Source organism: Excalfactoria chinensis, chromosome 4, assembly GCF_039878825.1.
Source record: "Excalfactoria chinensis isolate bCotChi1 chromosome 4, bCotChi1.hap2, whole genome shotgun sequence".
Lineage (NCBI taxonomy): Eukaryota > Metazoa > Chordata > Aves > Galliformes > Phasianidae > Excalfactoria > Excalfactoria chinensis.
The window spans coordinates 37,993,621-38,019,551 of NC_092828.1; the positions used below are offsets into that span (position 1 = coordinate 37,993,621).

Sequence of the window (25,931 nt, forward strand, 5' to 3'; positions counted from 1 at the left end):
TCTTTTGTCTTCTTGATTAGCTTTGCAACATAATATAAGTATTAATAATTGACTTCAGGCTTGATAATTAGGCATTATGAGTTAAATGACTCTCCACCCAGAGAGGAGTTAGAAAAAATAATAATAATTTTAAAAAGTCAATATTGCACTTGAAGGCAAAAGCTGTGCTTTCGTTGTTTATTATGCTTGTTAGTTTATTTCCGTTTTCCAGCTTTACAATATCAGAATGACCCAAATGCTGAATAGTACTGCAAACAGAATGAATTTCCAGGAAAACACTGGATGCTTATAAGAGTAGAAATAAATTAATAGGGCCAGTTTTTTTCGAAGAACTTCTTGCCAGTATCACCACACAGATGAATCAGCCCGATCTTTAGTGTGGCTCTCCACCCATTCCTTCCTCACTTTTTAGCTTATTAAACTTTGCAACACTGCTGAACCTCTCTGTTGGTGTGACTTTTACCATCTGGAACTATTACAAATTTTAGGAATCAGCGATGTTATCCAAGGAAATTAATGCAATATAGTGAGCATTTCCAAAGCCCAGAAGTACCTGTACTTGAATGTTTTCTCCTTTCTCTGTCACAGCAGTTAGGTGCAAGTAAGCACTTGTACTGACAGGAGTCCTCACAAGTTGTTGCTTGCCCGCCAGTAAACCTTATCTGGCTTTATTACGTGAATGGTGAATAAAACTGTGTCACTGTATAAACTTCCAGTTGTAACTCACCCCCCATTTTTATAAAATAAATCAGTGGTTGCACGCACATATGTCTGTCCTGCCACTGGCTTTATTCTGTGATGTTCCCTGCAATCAAGCTGTATGCTCACTTGCAGTCCTTTGGTTTCCTTTTTATATCATAATCTGCTTAATGTCATTTAAAGATTGGGTATCTATCTAGTAATAGCGGAATGCAAACATGCTTACCAGGAAGACTGTCAAATGCACAAGCAAAATGTGGTAAGAGCACAGTAGTCAACAGGCAGAGCCCTTTGCATTCAAAAGAAATTCTTTGTCCAGGTCAGCATGGTTTGGGATCCAAGCGAGGATATTATTCTGTGTAGCTGCAAAGTGAAAATAAAAATGAAGGAAGTGGATAAGGTAGGAGATGTGCTGAGAAAGGCAGCAGACTTATCTGCAGACTGTGAACTTGTGGGTTCCATACAAGAACCTCTGGATAATTTAACAATGCTTTTAGAAGCGTGATTATCCTCTAGATTGGTGGCACCTGGAATGGTAGCTCTCCTGAAAAAGAGACTGCTGTGTAAGCAGGTGGAGAGGTGGACATCTTGAGCCAGTGCTCATTAGTGACAGCCAAGGTGTATTGTATTGTCACATACCCAGAGCAGCCCTTTGGCTTGGACCTCCGAGGATACTGACTGGCTGGAGTACATCAAACTGCACCGCAGAGCGGGGTTGTGACAACTGGTGCAAGGACATAACCACATATGAGCTCTACTGGCTCCTATTGCAGCCTACCTCTGCCTCTTGGGCAGCACTCAAGTAGCCACAGGAACTGGATGATCATGGAGAAGATAAGCCTTGTCTATGCTTTCTTGGCCTTACTCTTGACTTTCTTTTTTATTTTTTTCCAGCTGTGGAGAGGAGGAGAGCAGAAGCAATCTTCAATGACAGTAAGTTTGGGCTTTTTAAGCTTAAGAAACTTCTGATTATTTAAATTAGCATTAAGATTCTCCAAGCACTTTTCATGGCTCTTAAAAGCCTTTCCTCTCCCCTCTTGTCAAATGAATGTGTCTTTGTGCATTACACATATGATAAAATCCTGCTTAGATGAGAAGTCTTACTCAGTCATAGGGAAACCTTTTGTTAGTGCCTTCTGGGTACTTAGGAAAACTCTCACTACTGACAAAAGCAATCAGGATGAATGGGGTCAAACTCCTGTCTAGGAAAAGTTCACACCCACCTCTGAGTTCCTTCAGTTTTTCTGTAATGAAATGGTCCTCCTATTAATATAACAGCAGTTTAGAGAGAGCTCTTTAGAAATCCCCAGGTTTGTGCAGATAGAAGATATGCAGGTCCTGCTGCATCACTCTACAGATGACAGATGGCCAGGGCACAACCCTGTCTTCAGCAGCGTCGGTGTGGAAGGTGGAGGGTCCATCTTAAATGTAAAAACCTGGTATCTAGGAAATGGATGACTTAACAAACAAAGCCTGAGCAATGTGGTGTTCAGGACACTTGCTTATTTTGTGTCATTGGACACACAGGCACTAAGCCATGTTTTTACGTGGAGGCTAAAAAATGTGGATAATCCTAGGTTAAGAAATGTAGATAACTCCTAGGTGTAGGTAGTAAAAATAATGAGTGAACGGCGAGGACTTCCAGTAAAGAAAAACGTAATTGCTTGGTCTAACTGACTGCTTTAACATCAAGCACAGCAGCTAGCTGAGAGCTTTATGAGAATGTGTCGAAGGTAACAGAGTCCTTATCAGGGATTTCAGCAGGTTACACTTAAAAGCAATCTCTATTAAAAATGGATTAAACATGTACTTAGTCGCATCTAATCCTGTGTGCACAGGGCTGACATCCAGTCCTCTCTGCATCTTGGAGAGACTGCAGACTCTGTTTCATATACACTGCTTGTCTTTGATGCCTTAGCATAACAATTCACCTCCTGTTGTTATCCATACATGCACTAAGTGATGAGGTTTACTCCCGACATTTTAAGGATGGCAACTGGGCAGAGGCCTGTCATACACCCTGTGAATGCAAGATGGCACAAAAACTAGTAGGAATGGGCACGTGCAGAGGAGTATGAAATAGTGGCTTTCAGTGTGCTCTTAGAAACTGTGAGATTGGAACTTCCTTTTGTGTGTACTGGAAGTAAGGAAGGACAATGAGAAAATGTACAAAAGTCATGTCTGTTTCTGATTATAATGAAATTATTATGTGTCTTTGGGATGGCTGGTAGCACAAAAATTGTTATAGAAACGTAAGACAGTGTGATCAATCTTCTAAAGATGCATTTGTAAGGGTCAAGTTGAGGTAGTCTGTTTTAAAGATGTTTAAGCTTTCAGGGACAAAGCTTATTTAGGGCTAGAAAAGTTATAAAAGGCCATTTACAAATGGGTTTCAAGTAATGGAAGATGAAGTAACATTGCTCTTTGGGTTCATTTTAAGTTCTGGTGTTCCTGGGTTCCTGAGGGAACTGTGAGTTTTCCCTTGTGTTCTGAACATTGACAGCACAGGTAGTTGATAGCATTGTGCAGATCAAGGTCCAGTAATTGAAGATTACCAATAGTTTTCAGGAGGAAAACATGCTACTATAAACAATCTCACCAGGTATGGTATACTCTCCCATTTTCCTTTCACATGGGAAATTTTGTACAATTTTGGTACAAGTATAGCCATATCTTTACATGCCACTGATTTCCTTCATTGCAGTTTTAACTTCCATCACAATGCAGACACTACACTGACCCCATGGGTTTCTAGATACTGTGTGATATTTTCCCAGTTTATGAACGGCTTTCAATCTGCTGGGTTATCGCTGCTGCTTTTGACTGTAAGGTACTGTTAACATCACCTTGTGCAGATCCTAGCAGGAAGGGGCAGTGGTTACACTCTGCTTGGCTCCAGTGTTTGCCTTCTGAGGACTTCAAGGGTCTGGTGCTGGCAGCTCTTCAGTGAGGTACTGCGGACTTCCACATTGTCCCCCCTCTGGGTCACTGTCTGAGGGAGACAGACAGTTCAATAGCTTGTTTTGTGTTGTCACTATGCAAATAATTCTCAGCTCTGTCTCTTTTTCAATCAACCGGGATAGTCCTATATCTCTACTTTCCTAATGTCTAGCTGAAATCAGGGCCTGGATGAAAGCTAGTGAGTCTTGGTCCAGGTAAGATGAATTTGACACTGTCTGAATGGGAGAAAAAAGCTGAAGCAGCTCCCTCAGTTGAGGAAGTTTCTAAAGCTACTGGGGAGCTTCAGCTGTTCCTGAATGTCTATTTTGTGGCTGAAACCAGAGATATTTTCATTCCTTTTTGGGTGTGGAGAATAATACTTCATGGATGCACACTGTGCTGGAGGTATCCATGTGTGTGATTGTTTTTATTCTAGTCTCTGGCTTGGATTGGCATGTTGCTCTTTGCCTGAAGTAACACTCAAGGTTCATTTGCAAATTGCCATTTGTGCAACGTGCAGTGTATGATTGCTTGGTTCCAAGCAACAACTTACTTAGTACACACATGTGGTCTGCATGCGTGTTTGGGAAAAACCCGTGGCTTGGATGATTGCCATCATTCATGTTGTATTCTTGTGACAGATCACCTGAAACGTTTGAGTTGGCAATCCCTAGATTTGGGGATTGTCCTGTTTGTGTGGTGAAGGGTTTTGATTCTTGATTTGGGCTTGATTTGATTCACCTCAGCCTGAATTGTTGACCATCATGGTTTACCATGATAGTCAGTTGTGCTAACACAACTGTCAGTCTTCTAACAGAATGGGTTGTGCATGAGGATCTCTGTTTTGGGGGCTGGTGGAAGGTATGTTTTCATATTGATGGTATACTGTTGGAGAACCTAGTGGTGTGTGATTTTTTTACATCTGTTTTCCACAGTACCTACAGCCATTGGCAGGCATGTTTACTAAACAGAGGAGTAACTAATACATATATTTGTTTTCCTTTTTGACAGTCTGCGGGTTACGGCAAAATAGATCAGTCAAGTCAATAGCAAAAGCAACATCCTTGCGAATAGTTGGAGGATTGTCTTCTGCAGAGACTGGAGACTGGCCGTGGCAAGCTAGTTTGCAGTACAATAATGTCCATCGCTGTGGTGCAACGCTCATCAGCAATACATGGCTTGTATCTGCCGCTCACTGCTTCAGAGAGTAAGTTCCCAGCTGAGAACCTGCAGCAGAATATGCACAACTTGGATCAAGCTGTGGGGCTTTCCGGATTGATAGCACACCCCTACCTCTTTCCAGGAGAACAATTTTCTGCCTTAGATGAGAAAAAGGATTAGGGTTGAGGCAGACCCATCACTTGTTTCTAAAGGTGCTCTTTCACATTGCAATTAAGTTGCTGCTGCTGCAGGCTGCTACCAGAAGTTCTAAGCCCAGATTTCTATCTTTCCATTCAGCCATACACTCTCAGAACTTTTTGTTTCAAGTGCAGTTGTTGTGAAGCTGCAGGACATGTAAGATGAAACAGCTGTTTGAGTGAATTATTAACATCCAGAAAGAGTAAAGAAGATGATTTTTCTAGCAGAAGAGCTTTTTGAATTGATTACATACGCCCTGTTGCTAAATAGTGGCTAGATCAAGAATGAGAAGTTGAAGGGAGTAGGAGACCATGGTTGAGAAGGGAGTGTAAGATTGCCCTCTTCTAGCAGTAGCCCACAATTACATGGGGCACAGTGTTATGGGAAGTGACAGACGCTTTAATAATCTATTAAGGAACTGGCTTGAAGGGGTTGTAACATAAAGGTTCTTGAGAAGTTTAATCTCCTGAGTACTTGCATTTACAGCCAAATATTTATCACACTCTCAACTTTTTCAGAATGAGTCACCCTCACAAGTGGACTGCTACTTTTGGAGCTCTTCTGAAGCCACCAACCTTGAAACGATCAGTCAAGACTATCATTATTCACGAACTATACCGCTACCCAGAACACGATTATGACATTGCACTTGTGAAGCTCTCTAAACAAGTTGAGTTTACAAGTAACATACACCGTGTTTGCCTGCCTGAGCCATCTCAGACCTTTCCATATAATATTTATGCTGTCATCACAGGCTGGGGAGCGCTTACCAATGACGGTGAGTCCAAACTCTGCCAGGCAACCCATGTATTATTGTACTGATTTACTACTGAACAGGTAGCTCTATGTTGTATGGCAGCAAGCCTGATTTTTTGTCTATACGTAATAGATTTGTTCAACAGTAAGCAGCAGTTTCTTGCTCTAAAATTAAACTTGACAAAGAGAGAGGTACTATTCACTTAAGCAGAAAATAGCATAAATGCCCTCTTCTTTCCCAGCCTTTCCATTTTATACTATAGATATTTGAGACAGGTAGTCAAGCCATGCATGTATTATTGGAGGGTCTAAGAAAATATTCTCTCAGCTCAAGCCAGAAGCTACAGAGACTTGTGCAGGCTTTCAAGGAAAATTTCCACAGTGAGCTGCATTTGGTCACTTCTCCAGACTCATACATACCAGGCCAAGCTGTGAATGCATTTAGCAATAGAACAAAGATGCCTCGATCCCATATTGTGTGCCCAAATGGACAGGTAATTTGTACAACACAGTGTTACACTTGAGGCACTGTTTCTAAGCGGCACTGTGAGTATGTACATTTTCCTTAAGGGCCCAAGCTAGAGAGAGTAAGAAGTAACACCTCCGTATTACACCAGATTAAGCTGGTGCTTCATAAGAGAACATTAAATGCAATTGTGTTAATGCCTGAACTATTCTTTCCCTCAGGTCCGACTCCTAACGCTCTTCAGGAAGCAACAGTGAAACTTATAGACTCAGATACTTGCAACAGAAAAGAAGTGTATGATGGGGACATAACACCCAGGATGTTGTGTGCTGGGTACTTGGAAGGAGGAGTAGATGCTTGTCAGGTAACCACAGCTGAAAACTAGAAAGGAAAACTGTTTTAATGCTGATTTCAGTATTTGGCTTCACTAACAGCATATTAATCCTTTCAAATATTCTCTGTTCAAACAGGTAGGTGAGGTAGAATTTCTTTACATTATTTAGCACATAAAATCCATATTGAAGGAGCTAAATTAGTATAATACTCAGAACTTAAATCTTTCATGGCATGGGATGAAATTCATTTTGTAACTCAAAATAGCTGCTGTAAGACCGATGACTTCTCATAATATCTCCTATGAAATATAACCATTTTTCACAAATAGCACCTGCTTCCTGCATATTGATGCTTTATTCCTCCTTTGCTGTTGCCGTTCTACACCAGACCCTTGTTTGCTGGACAGCAACCACTAGCAGGTGGTTATATTTTTGCAGGTGTTTGAACAAAAATGTTACCACCTGCAAAAATACTAACTACTATTAATGTTACTCATAAAAAATACATTTGTAAGTGCTGGTTCAAAACAGACCCCTTCCAGAATCCTAGTCCTATGGATTTAAACAAAACTGCTTGCAGGTAAGTTGTGGAGACCTAATTCCTCTGTTTCGGTCCCACTCAGCATTGAAGAGACCGTAACTAAAGGGCGCAGCTGCTGTGCATTTCAGTAATGCATTTTGCTGGATGATGGGGAATTTGTTCTGTTGTGTGACAATTACAGAATCACAGAGTCGTAGGGGTTGGAAGGGACCTCCAGAGATCATCGAGTCCAACCCCCCTGCCTTTAACACTGCAAGATTTCCACTGAACTATTATTACCACGTCATGCTATTAACAGTATCTGAATTCAGCCTTTGAGAGTGACTAATATCTTAAGGAGATATTATCTAATTAGAAGACCAATTTTCTGATGAAATCCTTTTTGAAATGTTATTGCTGCAAGTGACTAAAAGAGCTTGCTGAAAGGGTAGTGGTTACTGTAAAAACAAACAAAAAAAACCACCCCTGACTTTGTATGAGGAGAAGGCAAAGCAGTTTGAGGAATGCTTCACAAAACCAGAAGGGGATTTTTTAATGAAAGGATACCATACAATCACAGACAGGTCAAGAGACTTCATGGCAAACAGGAAATAGCCACTGACTGCAGACTCAAATTTCATAAGCAGCCTGGATTCTGCACAAATGGCAGCTCTTGAAATACTGCTTGCTTTTCTGTCTTACTGGATGCACCAACCCCTCTTGTCTATGAAGAGACTTATAGTTTCCCTTCTGAACGATTAAATCTTATTAAATCTTTTTTTCCCTTCTCTTTCTCCAGGGAGACTCTGGGGGACCATTGGTTACTCCAGATTCTAGACTGATGTGGTACCTCGTGGGAATAGTGAGCTGGGGAGATGAATGTGCCAAGCCAAACAAACCTGGAGTTTACACACGAGTGACTTATTTCCGTGACTGGATTACCTCAAAAACTGGCATCTAATTCCAAAATCAAAAATGGATATAAATACATAGGTTACGTGTAACTCATAATTGTCTGTATGTCTTGTGAAAGGTTATTTTTTTTAGTATATGTATTCCTATTAGTTCTGGTCAAAGCAAGTTTTGCCTGCAGCAAGCACTATCTTTGCTGTCAGAGATCCTAAGCTCTTGTGAATTTATACTAAACATTTGAGATTGCCATCCTCGTCTTCGAGCTTTGAAGCGTTCTCATTTTTATCAGAAATTATAAACAGGTTGTTATTAAACTAACATTTAAAAGCTAGCGATTTACCTCCTTAATAAACACAAACATTTTTCAGGAAATAAGAATTTTTCTTCAGCTATGGCTGAAGTCTGAAGATGTCTACACTCTAAGCATAGAGGAAGCTGAGCCTTCTTCCTCCAGTGAAGCAAATATCGTCACAGCTGTGTTTCTAGGAAAGTGAACCCTTGATTATTATTCTTGTTGGAGATCATCATTTGCACAGACTGCATCTGAGACCCTGGATACTCACTCTGCTCAGTGGTCTTCATAGCTAACAGTGGATCCGCCAGGACTGAGGGTAGGTCCTAACAAAGGAAGAGGAGGATTTCTGTGCTTGCAGTTAGTTCAGTGGGAGAAGACAGAAGTTTGATGTTCTTGTTATAAAGCACATTTTTTAACAGAACTTTTTTGGTAGATTTTATGAAGTTCAAGTTACTCGACAATGCTACTGTAGAAGTGCTGTATCGCAACACTGTGCTGCTACTTCTGAATCCCCTTCTCTACAGACTGTTCAACTTGCAACATGCTAATGATACAGAAGCACTAGCTCTACCAAACTTTATTTGTAATGTGTGACCCCACAAACAAGATCACTGGAATGCAACCCAGCATTTAAATTTATGCTAAAGGAAAAATAAGTCCTCGCCACACATAGTCTGGGATCTACCTTTTTACTTCAAGTCAAGAAATACTGTGCTTTCCAAGGGCATGCCAGCCAGCAGCAGTCATGTCACTGCAAAATAAATAGCGATAAACCATCTTGCTTCACTGACGGATTAATTTCTGCCATGGATAAATATGATCCTGTCTTAAGAGTCTGAAGAGCAATTTCATATTGAAGAAAAACAGTCCAGATGAAAACTTCAGAGTTAATGCTATCCTTATATGCAGATTAAGCACTTTTCCTACCTCTGTGCACATCTACTAGACTGCTGGTGGAAGGGAGTCCAGTGACATGACTATTGCTGTTCCCTACAGCCCAGGCCTTCAATATATGGAACCAAAATGTCAATCCAGTACTGTCTCCTTCTGCTGTCTTTGAATGGCCACAGGACTGCTTTTAGGCTGTGAATACAGGACTCACAGGAGTCTGTACGAGACATGAAAGAAGCTGCAATCCCCACAGCTAAACTTAAAACAACTGAAAATCTCTCCAGAGCATCTCACCTCCTCTTCTGCTCAGGACTGGGTCTCTCCTCAGCCTTTCTACTGTGCAAGCTCTGTAAAAATCAGAATCCATGGGAATAGGACGCTTAGCATTTCCTGAAAACTCAAGCCCTGAATGAAAATGTACACATCCTATGCAGAATCCTTAAATCCTATGTTGAAGCCTTAAAGGGGTGGGAGAGAGATCGTATTATTTTCCAGATCCTTCCAGTCTTTTTTCTGTACCTTTTGAATTTTAGTTTAAAAAAAAAACCACAAAACAACAAAACAAACAACCGTCAAAAATGAAGATGCCTTGTCTCAGAAAGAATTCAGCTTTGCTTTTGAAATAGTTTCTTTCTTCTTATTTTCCATGTTCATTTAAAAATGAAAAGGATCTTGGGACAGTTAGGAGGATAGTCAGATGCAGCAAATCTGTTTCCTTTAATTTATTGATGAAGTTTGTAATTTATGCACTTTTGAGTTGCTGCTATTTTTACACTAAGAATTTACTCTGGGCTAAATACAAACTGTAGAGTTTAGGATTAGGTCACTTGGGAACACTGTTTACTTGTAGTGTTCAGGTCCCACTTCTGTAACAGAATGGGAAAAACAAATTACGCCTAGTTTTTTGTGCCTCTTATTGTTTTGAAGCTGAAAGCCCTTCCTTACAATCAGCGGATGGACTGCAATTGAAAGTAAACTGTAGTTCACTTTCACAGAGATGTAAGGTTTTGTTTTCCACTTAAATCTACCTTTTTGCCTACCAAACAGAGGGGCAGCAATAAGGGGTCAAGGCCCGGGTTATCTATAATCTGTATAAACTGGTTCCTACCTCACACTGAAAGTAACATGTATTTAATACCTTTAAAATGAGAAAGGCAGCCTTTATTTCAGGTTTTATTGTGAGAGGCCAAACAGCCAAGAGGCGTGTGGGAGAATGTCTACCTTACTCAGGGAGTCCTGAGCCAGCCAGATGCACTTTTCTTCACAAACTTTTAACAAGCTGTCTGGCCTGGGTTTGTCTTATACTCCATGTCAGTGTTTTATTTATGAAGACTCTGTTTTCTGCTGTAGAATTAAAGAAAGAGAGAGACTATTGTGTGATTAAGGAAAAAGATTTTTAAAAACCTTTTATTGTTGTTAAGGTTTAGTCAGGATTTGAATGATATAAAGGTAATATATTTCATAACATTAAATGTATTTAAAGACAATTGCTCCTTTTTTTGTCCTTTCTTCTTTAATAATAACTATGCTGAAATGTGTGATTGATTCAGAACAGACCAGTCTCTAGTTTGTTGTAAGACTGTTATGAAGCAGCGGTTCTTTCTGTTCATTCCTGATCCTAGGAGATTTGGTTCTGACAGTGGCTGGAGCTTCGCAGACATTTCCGTAGCAACAGAAGCGAGATGTTGATTTTCTAAAATACTAAAATTCTCTAATGGGAATTTCAATGCAGTTAGTGCTGTGTAAATTTGAGACTAAATCTGAACCTTCATCCAGGAAACAACCACCTTGCTTCTTGCCTTGCAAAATCCTATCCTTGTAATGTGACGCTCCTGGCTCCTGGCAGGAGGGATTTCTATGCAGGTGACATACCAATTCTCCTGAGATTACCCAGGCAGGTTTACAGCTTCCAGAAGCATGTTCCAAACTCCTGGTTATCCAAATCAAGTTGGTTGAGGCTTGCCCAATGCTAACTTGCAACCTGGAGCACACATAGGAAGAAAATAACAGCCTGATTGCACAAGGCCTAATTGCCTGAGGAGGTCTGGTTGAGTGACATCAAGCAGTCACTGGGATACCTTATGTAAGTAAAGCTTGTAGAAATTCCAATTCCACGTCTACTGTTCCTGTTAACAAATTAGAAGAGCTGAGAGCCAAATGGTATTATATACCCCAATTAATATTTATCTGGCAACTTGCAGCTTGTGTTGGAGTTACACGTGCATGGAAAAGCTGGCTTTTGCTTTTGGAAATGCTTTCAAGCACGTTAGCTTGGAATCACGTTGGGTAATTGGTACCTTTGTTTATCTGCATCAAGATTTTAAAAACATTGTTAATGTGGTTTCTAGGAAGGTGTCACTATCTAGAGCAGCTTTAAGTCAGAAGACTCTTTAGCCCATCACACTGTGAAGGTGTGAGCCTTTTATGTGTGCCAGCAAAGCACTTCCACATTGCACATCTTCCCAAAAAGAGCAGATTAAAGCCTTACCAGGCAGCCCATGGCCATGGGCCTATGGCAACATGTTTGGAAGCCTACTGAAGAAACACTTCTGATATGGATTTCTGGATATTTTTGCACAGGCCTGTGTGCTAAAGGGAATAGCGTAACATATTTTAGTGAGAAAATGATATGGAAATTTGTGGCTAATATATTAACTAAATAAGTCAGAAAAGTAAATACATCCTCCCAAATCTCCATGAGGGAGTTCTCATCAAGAATTAGAAATTGCGCCTGAAATTCAGAAAATTTTAGACTTAAAAAGTGTTAGTGATTTAGTTAGGGATTTTCAAAGCAGATGGAAGGGAGCTTTACAGCTACCTGCTGTAGCTCCTCTTGCGAACACTGGCTTTAAAGTATTCAGTACCTGCATACAGAATGAATCTACAATATGACAGCAGGGTACCAATGATTGGCCTCAGAAAGTCAGAAGGCTGAAAGCCTCGTGTTGGTACCTTCTGCCAGTCTCAAAAACTATAGCTTGCTTTAATCTGGTACAACTACAAATGATTATTTTGTGTTCTATTTATTTATTTATTGTTTGTTTGTTTGTTTGTTTTAAATAACTGAAGTCTTGGGTTTGTATTTGTTTTTAATGTGTCTGGGAACCAGTTTCTTTGGCTTCTATGGTAAACAGAAACTGTTGGTTTTATTTGGCAGTTGGACTTAGAATTTATGGGCTTAGAATGCCCATATTTATAGTTTCATTGACAGTTAGTCTTTGCTTTATTCCTGCTGAACCAATGGACAAGATTAACTGCTTGTTGCTATTTCTCCATTTAGGCCAAGGGCTTTTCAGTGTTACTACACAAAATCTGCTTTATGTGGAATGACTGCATATTGAGGTGATGTGCATCTCAAGAGTGCATTAACCAGGACAGAAACAGGGTATGTAGCAGAATCTTTTTTCTTTTTTAATTTTTCATAACACATTTGATTGATACATCCTTAAAAGTAATAAGTGTTAGTTTAACTTTAGATATATGTACAGAGAGAGAAATGTGCTCGCTTTTAAGGAAAGAAACCACAAATTAAAGGTTAAAATTAAAGCTGACAATTTTTTTTGCCATCTTCAAACTCTTTTTCACTTCTTTCTCAGTCCTTATCTATTTAATTCCTTTCACGAGGTATGTGCATTGCCCTTGAAGTCATCGAAATAATGTAACTGATTTTATATTCATTTGTATACTCTGACTTCGGGTCTTTTGCAAAAAAGCTGAAAAGCAAATACCAGCCTTAAATATCCACTGTCTTACTAGTATGAATTGCATTCTTCCTGCACTGCTTTCTTGGTTTATCCTGCCTTGCAGTACACCATTTTAGGCTTGTAGTGGCCTCTAGTGGTCCTAGGAAGATTGTCTATGTCTTCTCTTTGCATTGTAAGAAACCCACATCTAGCAGGCATGAACCTTCAGTGTAATCCTGCCAGAGCAAGGCCTGTGTTTGAATGATGAGTGTTGTCCAGCCGCTCTTAGTCTTATTTAATGATTTAGCACAAAAGCTGCACCCATTATTGGGTTGAGGTGATCAAGTCAGTCATATACCAGTCAATCATGTACCAGTCACGTGAGATGGAAATGCCAATATTAAAAATGCCAAATACAAATAGAAATACAAACGGAAGGCAATGTGGAGTTAGTGGTGCCAGAGCTCTGTGGAGACTGCAGTAGACACAGCTTGCTTTAGTTGATCTGCACTGGCTGAATGCCTCTATCATCTCCCTGTACTCAGCCCTGGTGAGGCCAGACCTTGAGTACTGCGTTCAGTTTTGGGCCCCTCACTACAATTAAGACATGGAGGCTCTGGAGTGTGTCCAGAGAAGGGCAATGGATCTATGAGTAATTTGCAGCACAAGTCTTATGAGGAGCAGCTGTGGGAGCTGGAGTGGTTCAGTTTGGAGGAGGCTCAGGGGAGACCTTATGGCTCTGTACAACTGCCTGACAGAAGCTTGTGGCAACATGAGGTCAGCCTCTTCTCCCAGGTAACTGTGATAGGATGAGAGGGTATGGCCTAAGGGGAAGTTCAGATTGAGTATTAAGAAATATTTCTTCTCGGAAAGAGTGGTGAGGCACTGGCACAGGCAGCCCAGCCTGGTGTGGTGAAGTCACTGGTGTGGTGAAGTCACTGGTGTTTGAGCAGTGGGTGAACATTCAGAGGGACACGGTCAGTGGGCATGGTTGGAATGGGTTGGTGGTTGAACTGGATGATCTTAGAGGGCTTTTCCAACCTTAATGACTGTGATTCTATGAAAAGCAAAACAAAACCAAACAACCCACAGGGGTTTCCATGAGCACTGTTTGGGTTTGGGCTGTTGCGTGTTTGTTGTGTGACCACCCTGTGCCAGATTTGTACCTTTAGATGCCATACAGCATACACTGAGGATGCCAACATTTCTCTCAGCAACCCCCCACTTAAATAAATTTGGTCTACATTTGATAGGCCACATTTTGTTGGCTTTGGTCCTGCACCATGTGGAGACAGCATCTGAAGGGCAGGGCTCAAAAATAACCTGTCATGTAAACTGTTAACTCCTGTACACAGTGTGTCTATTTGTTTTAAATTACGTTTTATTTATTTATTAGCAGCACGGTGCTTGAAGAATAGGGGCAAAAACAAAACAAAACGGCCAAAAAAAAAAAAAACCCGAAAGCTTTCAGTTGCAAATCACCACGTGAGAGCAGAAGCCCGATCCCTACGGCACATAGCACGCCCACCTCACGGCCGCCATGTCGCGGAGGGGCGGACCAGGAGGGGGGCCGACCGGCGCGGCCTTAGCCCGGCCCCTCATGTCGGCGCAGGCGGAGCGGCACCGGCTTCCTGCTTCTCTTCCCCGGCGCACCGGCAGCACGCAGGCCTGCTCACAGTGCCAGGCCGCCGCGGTGAGGGCAGGCTGCGGGTCGAGGCGTGCGGGAGGGGTTCCCCGGGGCGGGACGGTGGGCGTACGGCCTGAGCCGAGGGAATGACCTGGGGGTTCTGGTAGCAGTCTCTCAAGGCGAGGGGCGGCCGCGAGGATGCCCGAAGACCGGAGGGCCGCGGGGAGGGTCGGGTTTGTTTAAACGCCTTTTGGCTTTGTGTAGATACCCTTAAGCGGCGCCGTCCTAGCTCGGTGTTGCCCCCCAGGGTTGGTAAGAGCGGGTGTGAGCGTCCTCTCTCTCCGCTGACCAAACAGGGAGTCTGCATCTACCGGGGTCTGCCTCCGGAAGCCCTGGGTAGGTGGGATGCGGCCAGGCCTCCCTGCTGCCCCGGCCTGCTGAGCAGCAAGTAGTTGGCTGAGCCTGTGGTAACTTCGAGGTAAGAAGCACCGTGAAACTAAACCAAAAGCCCCGACTCCTGAGCTTTTGTCCTTCTTTAGTGCATCTCAGCCCTCCTTTCTTAGACGTAGCTTCTTAGTTTGTCTCTGGTGAACTATGTTCTTGCAAGCAGCTGCGGCTGAGAAGGAATGGAAGCATAGGTATTAAGCATTGAGCCCTTGGTAAGGATCCATAACAGGGACCTTCTTTGAGAGAGGTTCTAATGGGCTAAGTTAAAATGAGAAGTATGGCTTGGGTGCTGAAATACGTAAGCAAAGTTTTGTCCTAGAGTCGCTTGACTGAAGTGCTACAAAGTTTTCTTTTGGAGTAACAAAACTTGTTCTGCCAAACAAGGTTGGCATGCAGGTAGCAGCTCTGTGCTGTAACAGAGAATGCAGGAAGTACAGCTGGTGGTAGATAAATATGTATTGGAAAAGCTGTTCTCAAATGTATCTTTGTGGCTTATATGGTAAACCTTGTATGTTCCTTGCACATCATCATTATTTACAAATGGCTATTGGACTGAGCACATGCGATGGCTGTCCATAAGCATGCTGCTGCAGCAGAAGCAGCTGGAGGGCTGTGAGGGTGGAAGATGTGTGTGTTTTATCTCAGGGTGGGTGTGCTTTCCCACCTTCGTACCAGAACCATCTTGGTTTGGGCAGTCCCAAAGTGAACGTGCCATGGAGAGTGACCATGGAGGAGCTGAGCAGCTCAGGGATGGTTGTTTTGAGCCATTATGAGATTGTGTTGGTGTAATTTGAAGAGACTTTAAGTCTGGATTTCCAGACAGAAAGGAAAGATTAAGGCTTTTAGCTGAGCAGAGATTTAAGTACTGGACTTGTAGATATGATCTGATACTTTCTGCCTTGAGAGCTGTTTCCTAGGATCATCTATTATTATTGGTACTGTTTATATTCAGTGCTTGCTGTGAGTGCATAGGGGCAGTGCTGAAGTGGCTAGTGATGGAAGGTGCTACATGCTAATTGCCTTCTGTGTTGGCTAATGTGTGAAATCTAGTATCCGCACTGTTGAACAGCTTTCAGATTTGTGGCCTGTACTCCACCGTATCCCTGCCTCAACTCTCTTAGGAGCAAGGATTGTAAGCTGCACCTAAGAATCTGTTGGTTTCCATGTCTGTTTGTGGAGATCTTATATGTGTTCTTTCTTAGCTGTGATGGATACTGTTGCTCTGGGTCAAACATGGGGGTTGTTTTCCTTCCTCCTGTATTTGGTGGCAGTTCCTCCCGGATCCAGAAGAGTCAAATTCCTAGTCTGCCTAACAAAAGACTGAAAATAGAATGACTTGGTTTGGAAGGGACCTCAAAGAACCCATGGGTGGGGTTGCCAGCCACTAAAAGATACACTTGATCAGGTTGCCCAAGAGCCCATCCAACCTCATCATATTAAAAAGAAAAAGTTTGCATGAATTTGCATGTCAGCCTTTCCAGTGGCAAAGCTTCTTCACAGTCCTGGTGCTTGCTGGTAACTTTAAAATGAGAAGGTCTTAACAGTGCACGTACTCTATACTTAGAACTCTTTTGAACTGTTTGATTTGATTTCTTAGTTAAATGTCTTCATGTCTTAATATGACTATTTTTTATTTTATTTTATTTTTTTGGTCAGATTTTCAACAGAATAACTGGAAGTGGTGGGAAGATGGCAAGCTGAAATCTATTTTAACTATATTCTTTATTTTGTAACCAGTTTAGTGCAAATCAGTCACATTGCGTCATGGCAGCAGACTCTATGGAAATCGACGATGCTTTGTATAGGTAAGAGTATCTGATTTGTAAGTTTTGTTCTTGATGTTTCAGCAGCTCTTAGATCTACGCACGTGAACTTTTTTTAATTTTTGTTTTTTAATTTGTTAGCTGGCATTAACTTGAGATCGTTTGGCGTGACTGAGGTTTACAGTGTTTGTATTGGAACAAACAGTATCTCTAGAAAAATGTGCTGGGAAGAGAAGCTTCTTTATTAAAAACAAACAAAACCAAAAATCTTATTGTTTGTGTGCTGAGTAAATAAGGCACCAACTGAGCTGCTCGCTTTTGACCCAAGTTTCACAAAAATCATTTTCCATCAGGTGATGGTGCTTAAAATAGTTCTAATTGAGTTTGCGGTTGGAAATGCTGCTTGTTTCAGGGCTCTGGGTTTGATTGCAAAACTTCCTGATGTGGAGATTTCTGATATGGAAGGAATTCCTGTGTCTTCAGGAGTTATTCAAGTGATTTTATACTGTCCTGAAAAAAAAAATTGCACTGATTTGAAACAAAAAGCATTTTTTTCTCTAAAACATGGAATTGAAAAGCGCTCTACTAAAAGCACTTTACTATTTGTATTGTGGGTTCAAACATTGCATTTGATACACATTTATTTCCTAAACCAGCGTACAGTTCAGACTATGCATGTTGCATTCTTCGTTGTTTGTTGATTGGAAAACTGGTAAATATAGCTGTGCACCTGTCGCTGCTGTTGCACGTTCATCTGCAGAAGGTAGCAGTGCAGATTAAAAGCTGATTGGGACACTAGAAGGAAGGGAATAGCTGTGGATACTGAAATGATTTTACCTTGCCCTTGATTTTGTGTCTTGTTTTAATTTGAGTTTATCTTTGGTTTAGTCGGCAGAGGTATGTTCTTGGAGACACTGCAATGCAGAAGATGGCTCAGTCCCATGTGTTCCTAAGTGGTGTAGGTGGTCTTGGTGTAGAGATTGGTAAGTTTGGGTATCATTTATGTAAGCAGACATATGCATACTTAAGCATACTGTCCCAGCTTGCTTCTAAAGCTGATTTAAGATGTAATAAGAATGTTTGAGGTATCTGAGTGAATATATGTTCAAGATGTGTAAGTAGCATAGATGACAGAAAGACTGAGTGCTTCTGTCTAAAAATCTTTCTAGTAGAACAAAGTTCTAAATTCTACTGAAAATGTGTTTCTAGTGCAGGTGGCTTTACCCAAAATGTCATGTTTTGGGTGAAAATTGAGAGTATATAACCTAGATTATCAGGTTTCATTGTCAATAAACCTAATGCAGGAATATCTATAGACTGAATTATTGCCTTACAAGAAATGGGGACATGAGGGAAGGAGGGAACAGATGCAATTCAGTTTAAAACTGTATAATTGCACCAGTGCAGGAGGCCCCGTAACCATTTTGTTTACTCTCTAAAAAGCAGCCAAGAGAAATCTTGTCCACACCTGGGCTGTTACCCTTTCAGTTGCCTTTAATGGAGCTCTGCACTGAATGCCAGGTTGTGTATGTGAGGTTTTGCTGTTTGTTGTCATTAGCATCTCTGTAATCACATTTGTGGGATGAGCAGCTGATGAATGACAAATGTAGAGGTGTTTTTTTAACCTTGCTCTTGTTGTTCTGCTCTTAGTGGTGGTGTAGAGTGCTTAAACTAAACATAAAAGAAAACAAACCCTTAAGCTGTGAAGTTCTTAGGAATGACATACTGTTACTGTCCACCCACGTGACTTTTCACTTAGAGCTTTGTGAGAGATCTGTAACTGCCTCTTTTTTCATCTTTTTTAGCCAAAAATATAATTCTGGCTGGCGTAAAGGTATGTAAAGCAGTTCTGTTCTTGGGTGAGCAGGAGGGAGGAGGGCAGCGCCACTAAGCTAGCTAATCCTAAGTTTCTGAAACTGCCTTTCTGTGGCAAGACTGCAAAAGATATGAGGATCCAGCTACAAAAACTGCTGGTAGTCAGAATGTCATAGTGCTACGGTGTGAGTCTCGAATTACTGTGAAGTCTGAGTCTTCATACCTTCTTAGATCTTCAGTAGAAGCATTCTGAAATAGTTTATGTGAAATATTTCAGACAAATGCTGATAAGGTATCGAGTGCTTTTGTCTCTCATAACATGACTGGTGTAAACGCAAAAGCCAATCTCTTCAAAATGTTACCCTATTCAGTCACTTGTCAGAATCCATTTATATAGAATCTAAAATGGTTGTGTGCTTTAACCTGACAACTGCTTTTGCGTTGCTGGGATTAATTTTACTAGAGAAGCCTTTTAACATTGTTTCTTCCAGTCACTAAAAAAGCCATAATAATTTTGGGAGCTTGTTCAATTTACAGATTGCAGTTTTGCATTTTAATTGCAGTGTGGCAGAAACCATCCTCAGTATTTAAATGTTCTCATCTCTGCAAGCTGGGAGGAAAATGTTTAATGAAATTTATCTTCCAGATCCATTCCTTTGTCTCAAACAGGAAGAGCTCTCTTGGCAAAGAGGTTGGAGGAGCTCGTTCCTACATGCATTACAACCAGACCTTCCATGATGCTAGTCTTTACAGCAATTTGTATAGGGCTTATTCCATCCTTCTGTGTGCTAACCCAATAAGTGTGGTTTTTAAATTCCTTTTTAGGCTCTTACGGTTCATGACACCAAGCAGTGCACAAAATGGGATTTAGGGATCAACTTCTTCATCCACGAAGACGACATAGTCAGTCAAAGGAGCAGGTTGGTCAAGTCTCTGGGGTGAATGTAAGTGGAATATCTCACTTCTAAGGCAAATTTAGTAGTGAGGGCCAGGGTACATTTGCAAGCCTAGGGAAAATGGCTGTGACATCAGAATATCAGCATGTGCTACTGTCTATTGGATACGGCTCTTTTCCTCAGACCTGCTAGGAATTTTAATGTGAAGAAATAAGTTTCTGATTGTTGTTAGGAACTCTTGTAGGGCATGTGTAGTATGAAGTTCAGTTTAGAAAATTCAGTTTGTAAATACATAAAAATCTTGTTCCTCTTCTTTTAGAGCTGAGGCCACTCTTCATCACATTGCAGAGCTTAATCCATATGTGCACGTAGCAGCATCGACTGTGCCACTAGATGAAAGCACAGATCTGTCTTTCCTAAAGCAATATCAGGTATGTCACTGTTCAACAGAGCAAACAATTTGTTCTTTTTTTATACAAGTAAATGAAACAAATCTCCAAGTACATTCTGAGATGATTGAAGGAAAGATGTGTTTGGACTATTTAAATGATCCTGCTTGTGATTTCAAGACTGAAACTGTTTCTGTTCCTACCACTTCACATCAACTACGTGAATTTTCTGCAACAATAAGTAGTTACTTGTGATAGAATATTTTTCTTATCTACAAGATAAAACTGACTTTTTTCCAGTTATGTTACAGTATGTTCTATGTGTATTTTGTGCATTGTATTCTGTGCAACTTTCTGTTTAATTAAGTTATTTACATACACATGGAGCTAATTAGCAAAATGTAAACCACTCTGTAGTGGAATGAGTTGTTTTTCAGTCTCCTGCCTGTGTGCTTGGCTTAGGATGGATGAGTTGGGATCTCGTACTTTGTGGTTATTGGTTATACCCAAACTAAGCAAATTTCTGAGTGTCTCACCTATAATAAGGTGTATATAGCTGAATGGGACACGGTGCATATACTTTATAACCTAATGTTTTCCCAGACTTCAGGAGAGTGTCAATCTTACTCAGACTTCCTGGTATGCACTGTTTAGATGGTTAGTGCTAGTATATATCAGTGTTATCATTTGCTGTTCCTGGTCCTGCTCATCTCACTTCCCCAACTAGTGGAGCGGTAACCCACCTGTTCTAATCTAATGAGAAAACTTGACATGAAGCTCCTTTCTCTGTTAAGTTAGGGGAGGAGGAAAGGAGTCTTAGAGGTTCAGGACTCCAGAGTAACTTACTGTTACTTCTACTTTTTCCATCCTTAAAGCATTGATTGTTTTTGGTGTTTTAGCTTTATTTGTATTCTTGCTCACAGTGTGTCATATTGACTGAGGTAAGCCTGTCGCTGCAGAAGAAGATTAATGACTTCTGTCATGCTCAGCAGCCACCCATTAAGGTAATAGAAAAATTAAACGGGTGGTTAATCCATACAGTGATAGTTCTGCAACTTGCTCTTTCCAGAAATGGAGAAAGCATGTTGTGGGGTATGTAGTTTTCTGCAGATACCACGCTGATGGCGCAGTGTGATTTTTGAGGAGTTTGCTGCTACTGTTCTATGCGCTTGTTTGATGTTATCTGGGTAACCATAGGTTTGTGCTTTAGACAGAAATTAAAAAAAATAAATAAAAAGGAAAAAACAAGTTGGGGTAAAGAAATAGTTGTCACTGTTGGCTCATAACTCTTGTTGAGAGAGAACAGGGTGAGACTAAATGTGATTGTGGTAGAAATGGCAGTACTTTGCTGCTTTTTGCCATGACTCCTGTTTTTTGTGCAGAGCTTCTGAAATGTTAGTGAGTGTTCCAAGTCTGTTCTTAATACTGTGCTTTGTAGTCAATGGCCTGGGTTCTTTGTGACAGATTTTCATCAGATTTTAAGAGCAGCATTTCCCTCTACTAGCTTAGGGCAGAGTTGGTTGTGAGAATTTGTTATTTTGGCATGAGCTGTTTCTGAGATGCTCACGATTTTTTGCTTTGTTTTGTAGTTCATCAGTGCAGATGTGTATGGAATATGTTCACGTTTGTTTTGTGACTTCGGTGATGAATTTGAAGTGTTAGATACAACAGGAGAAGAGCCGAAGGAAATCTTCATTTCAAATATAACGCAAGTAAGGGATAGATGTAATTGTGCTAGCATAACCTCACTTTGTTGTAAGTCATTACTGGCCTCACGGCCAACAGAGTGTTCCAGTTTGTTAGCCTGAAATTGAAAACCGCATAGCAGAGGTGAACCAAGTTCCATGTTTGTAATATCTCTGTCAAAAACAGTCAGTAACAAGTGCTAATAGCATGGAACTTGCTAATGCCTCCTGGATGTTACTTAAAATGCAGGATCATAACGTTCAGGCTTTTTAAGAGAAAGGATGAGATAAAATACGGAGAAGATGTAGCCTTGGTGTGGGAATAGGTGAAGTCTTCACAAAAAGCCGTGAAATACTCCTGAAATTAGCCACTTTTTAATGAGAAAGTGCAGCACACATAGAGGAGTACTACTGGGATGATAAAGGGGATTGAGAGCCCACCATGAGAAGACACGTATTTGATCATTTGAGCCTGCAGAGGTGATGAAGAGATGTTACTGCTAACACTTGAACTGGAAAGTATTAGAGAGGCTATCCAGTTGATCTTGTGTTCTATAATGTAAACATTTTCAGCTCCTCTCAATTCTGTTTGGAAGTCCAGACTAGAATGTTGTGCATCCATTAGCAAGTCTTCTGTCATAATTCCGCTCCAGATGTAACAGAATTGAACTATAAGGGACTGTATAACAAATTGTATATGATCTGAAGTTGATGATGTAATGATTTGGTAGTCATGTCTTTGATCGACTTGATTGCTCTCGTTAATTACATAAGCCATTGAGAGTTACATATTATGGGTTTTCCTGGTTGCATGCCACAGCAAGTACTATTTTCATTTATTTTTCTTACAATTCATAATCTGTTATTTGAGCTTAGTTGCACTGTATTTCCACTCTCTGGAATGGAAAAGTAGTCCTAGATGACTCCCTTGGTATGGCAGAACTGAGGTGCTGGAAGTATTAGTAACTGCAGTTTGAGCAGTCAGAAAAACTTTTTGATAACATGTGGCATCTTTAAATGAAGCTCTTTTCTCTTTGCTAACTCTGCTGCTTTTGCTTTCAGTCAAATCCTGGTATTGTCACTTGCCTTGAAAATCATCCACACAGGCTTGAAACAGGACAGTTCTTAACCTTTCGAGAGGTTAATGGAATGTCGTGCTTAAATGGCTCCACACACCAGATAACAGGTAAAGCGTTGCTGACTGGTTTGCGGTGTGCCTGTTGGTCTTCCTGTGAGCTCACTGTACTGTTGGTTGTTATAGCCAGAAGAGTGCTGCGGTGTGCAGAATCTACAGTAAGCTCACAAGAAAAATTATCTTCTGATATGGAGGTCTTCCTTGTGTTGTCTTAATTTCTTTTCTATTTAGTAAAGCTTATCTAAACTCACCTTGCTGTTTAAGGAGCAGTAGAAACCCCCAGGTAGTTGAAGGTAGTTGGTAGCTTCTGAGGTTACTGTCACCAGCTTGATGACACAACTGTTTTGTTTGTTTTGGGAATCATGTAAAGCCTGTGCTTCTGTCACTGTTCTGGACTACATTCATGCTGCTGTGTATGTTACTGTTTGCCTTGTAGTTCCTTGTGTTATAATTTAAGCGTAGAGGGATACATCACTATCACTCAGTTTCTGAGCATGCTTTAGAAGCAATTCTCATGAATTGCAGTTTACCCTGCTCTTGTTTCCATTGTGGAGGTCTTTAGGCCTACTACTCAGTTCCCTTTGGGTGCTGAGGAATCATCTAATTGAGGGGAGTGGGGACCACAAATTACTTTGTGGTCTGAGATGAAAGCTGTCCCTTGAAGGGGTGGTTGAATCTGTTTTCTCTGGATTTATTTGTTTAGCCAATTCTGGTGCTATGTTCTTTCCTATTAACTATAACCCAGTTTTTTGTTTCAGTCTTCATGTCCCATGAATTACCAGAATGTTTTGGTCAGCTTCCTTTAATCTGGATAATGCTCCAGGTTGTCTAAGAGGAAAGTTTTCATTTGCTTTGCTTGGCAGCTGGAACTTGTCTCTTTATTATTTGTTGTTCTGGTCTTCTCTAAAATCTGATTCTGAATAGTATACTGGATGCTGCTGTGCACAGTCCAAAAAAAAAGAGTGATTTGATTTTCGTTACAGAGCTGTGGTCATCAGAATTCTTATTAGAAAGACTGCTACTCTAAAAGGCTTATGTTACAATAGATCATGTGAGACTAATACTTTGGCAGAGAGGGACAAATCCTATTAGTTAAGGAGGGTCAGCTGTGTTCATGATTTCAAAGCAAGGTTGCATGCTAAAAAATTAGAACATAAAAAGCTGTGGCAGTGTAAAAAGCCTGCTTTGTCATGTGTAGAATTGTAGCATGTGTTGTCTGTCACTGCCACGGTGTTCTTTCCTCTTTTCAGTGGTGTCCCCGTACTCCTTCAGCATTGGAAATACGTCAGACATGGAGCCTTATTTGCATGGTGGTATAGCTGTCCAAGTGAAGACACCCAAGATGTTTTACTTTGTAAGTGTGTTTGGCAAAACCAGGTTCTTCAGTGTTAATGTAAGCGTTGAAAGCAGAGTTCAGGAGGTGATTCGGTTACACGTGATTCATGTTTGCTTTTAACTCGGTGAGGATGGTGAAAATAAATCACTAATAAGAAATACTTTAAACTCAAAGTTAACTGCTAGTATAGGAAAATAATACATGGGCATCCCATTCCTGTATGGCAAGGAGCCCATAAAAGACAATAAGTATATGGTTTCTTGGCCATCTTCTGAGAAAAAGTGATGAGTTTGTGTAAAAGGGATTGCAAGCTATATGGTGTTGTGTGCCATTTTGGGCCCACAGAAAATTGAACCTGGTGGCACTTAAATGTCTTGCAAGGGAGCTGGAAGTGAGGACCAGCTGCAGCTGATATGAGAATGACCAGCTCAGGGCTGTATCCTGTCTCTGCAAAGCAGTGGCTTTCTGTTTGTGGTGAGTTGTGAAGATATACATGCCCACAACCAGTTTCTTGTAAAATATTCAATAGGTGACCACAGAGCAGTTGGAGAAATGGGTCTTGCCACTGTGATGTGAAACATCCATTACACTTTTGACTGACAAAGCTTTCAGTTTTATTTTATGCATCTTTTCTCATTGCAGTTATGAAGAGAGTAGTATAAATGCTAAGAAGAATACAAGTCTGTTCAGGAAGCATATTGGTTTTCTCAAGAAGGAGCAATTGTTGTATTAAATGCCTGTGTTACTTTAATGAATTCTGTTTTTCCAGGAACGGTTGGAGAAGCAGCTAACAAATCCAACGTGCCTAGTTGCAGATTTTATCAAGCCTGAGGTAATTAATGTGTGAAGATTTGAGTGTCAGTGTTGTAAGCTTGAAACTACAGAGGATATAATCTGCAGCTTTATGTGTGTAGCAATAAACATTTCGAATTTCTGCAGTTGTTAAATGTGAGTTTAGAGGATGAAATGGGAGTAGGGCAGATTGTGTGCTCACATAAAACATGCACTGTCAGTTTGGATTCTGGAGAAACTTAGCCATTAATTGCGCAAATTATGTTGTATATTCATCAGCTCAGCCATCTCTCTGTAAGTCTGCTGTTTAAAATATCAGTTTTCTACAAATGGATGGCAGTATAAATGCTTAAAAGAAACAGCATCTTTTCTTTGATGAGCTTTGATTAAAAACAAATATGAAGGATTCAGAGCCAAGGCAATGTAGAAAGAATAACAGCAGTTGGGTGTGGGAACAATTTCTTTTTCCTTTGTAAAAAGATTTACTAGTATTTAAAATCCAAGAGGAAGCTGCCTGTGTCTGCCTCCAACACAATTTTATTGAAGTATTAGTAATATTAAAAAAATGAGCCATGTACTCATTAAGCTGAGTAACTAAAAAAATGTTCATCTCCTGATTTGTTTGTTTGATGATGTGAAATCTAACCTGTCTGCTCAGATTTTCTGATGTTGGCCATTAATACTGGGCTTTGGTACTCAGACTTGGTATAATGCAGTGTGTTCTAATGTCTAATTAAAAGAAAATTAATGTTTTTTTTAATGATTTCAGCACTAAATTCTTTTTGGGGGGCTCTAGTTGGACTTGGGTGAAGTGGGTGCTTGACAAGGGGTATTGCATTCATCCTGAGCAGCGTTTCATAAGCTGAAACCCATTTTGTAAAACCACTAGCAGAAGATGTTTCAAGTTGGCATTTAATGCTACTTAAACATTTTTAGAGCTGAACAGTTTGTATTAATGGTTGCTTTTATCTCCTTCAGTTTGAGTATGTTGTTGTCTTTAACAACAGCTGTTGTTGTCTTTAACAGGCACCTTTGCAAACCCATATTGCCATGCTCGCATTGAACCACTTTGAGGAGAAGTTTGGTCGCATGCCGAACATTGGGTAATGCAGCAATCTTATGTTTGCTAAGCCTTGAACCAGGCACATCTCTTCTGTGGCTTGATGTGCAGTGGGGTTCCTTGCCTATCT

The 25,931-nt window shown here is 40.7% G+C and overlaps 2 protein-coding genes across 2 annotated transcripts in view; both read left to right on the forward strand.

Moving 5' to 3' along the window:
• LOC140251708 (transmembrane protease serine 11E-like) overlaps positions 1-8,068 on the forward strand; it is a 40,334-nt gene extending 32,266 nt beyond the window's left edge. Inside the window, exons 8-12 of the mRNA XM_072335768.1 lie at positions 1,594-1,632; positions 4,651-4,846; positions 5,517-5,776; positions 6,442-6,584; positions 7,875-8,068. Coding sequence (XP_072191869.1) covers positions 1,594-1,632; positions 4,651-4,846; positions 5,517-5,776; positions 6,442-6,584; positions 7,875-8,036 — 800 coding nt within the window. The 3' untranslated portion in view covers positions 8,037-8,068. The remainder of the gene's footprint in view (positions 1-1,593; positions 1,633-4,650; positions 4,847-5,516; positions 5,777-6,441; positions 6,585-7,874) is intronic.
• Positions 8,069-14,424: 6,356 nt separating this feature from the next.
• The window catches only part of UBA6 (ubiquitin like modifier activating enzyme 6), a 30,418-nt gene continuing 18,911 nt past the window's right edge, over positions 14,425-25,931 (forward strand). Inside the window, exons 1-13 of the mRNA XM_072336036.1 lie at positions 14,425-14,549; positions 14,840-14,961; positions 16,668-16,735; positions 17,582-17,676; positions 18,499-18,527; positions 19,334-19,428; positions 19,724-19,835; positions 20,717-20,797; positions 21,383-21,505; positions 22,541-22,664; positions 23,864-23,967; positions 24,719-24,781; positions 25,768-25,844. Coding sequence (XP_072192137.1) covers positions 16,695-16,735; positions 17,582-17,676; positions 18,499-18,527; positions 19,334-19,428; positions 19,724-19,835; positions 20,717-20,797; positions 21,383-21,505; positions 22,541-22,664; positions 23,864-23,967; positions 24,719-24,781; positions 25,768-25,844 — 944 coding nt within the window. The 5' untranslated portion in view covers positions 14,425-14,549; positions 14,840-14,961; positions 16,668-16,694. The remainder of the gene's footprint in view (positions 14,550-14,839; positions 14,962-16,667; positions 16,736-17,581; positions 17,677-18,498; positions 18,528-19,333; positions 19,429-19,723; positions 19,836-20,716; positions 20,798-21,382; positions 21,506-22,540; positions 22,665-23,863; positions 23,968-24,718; positions 24,782-25,767; positions 25,845-25,931) is intronic.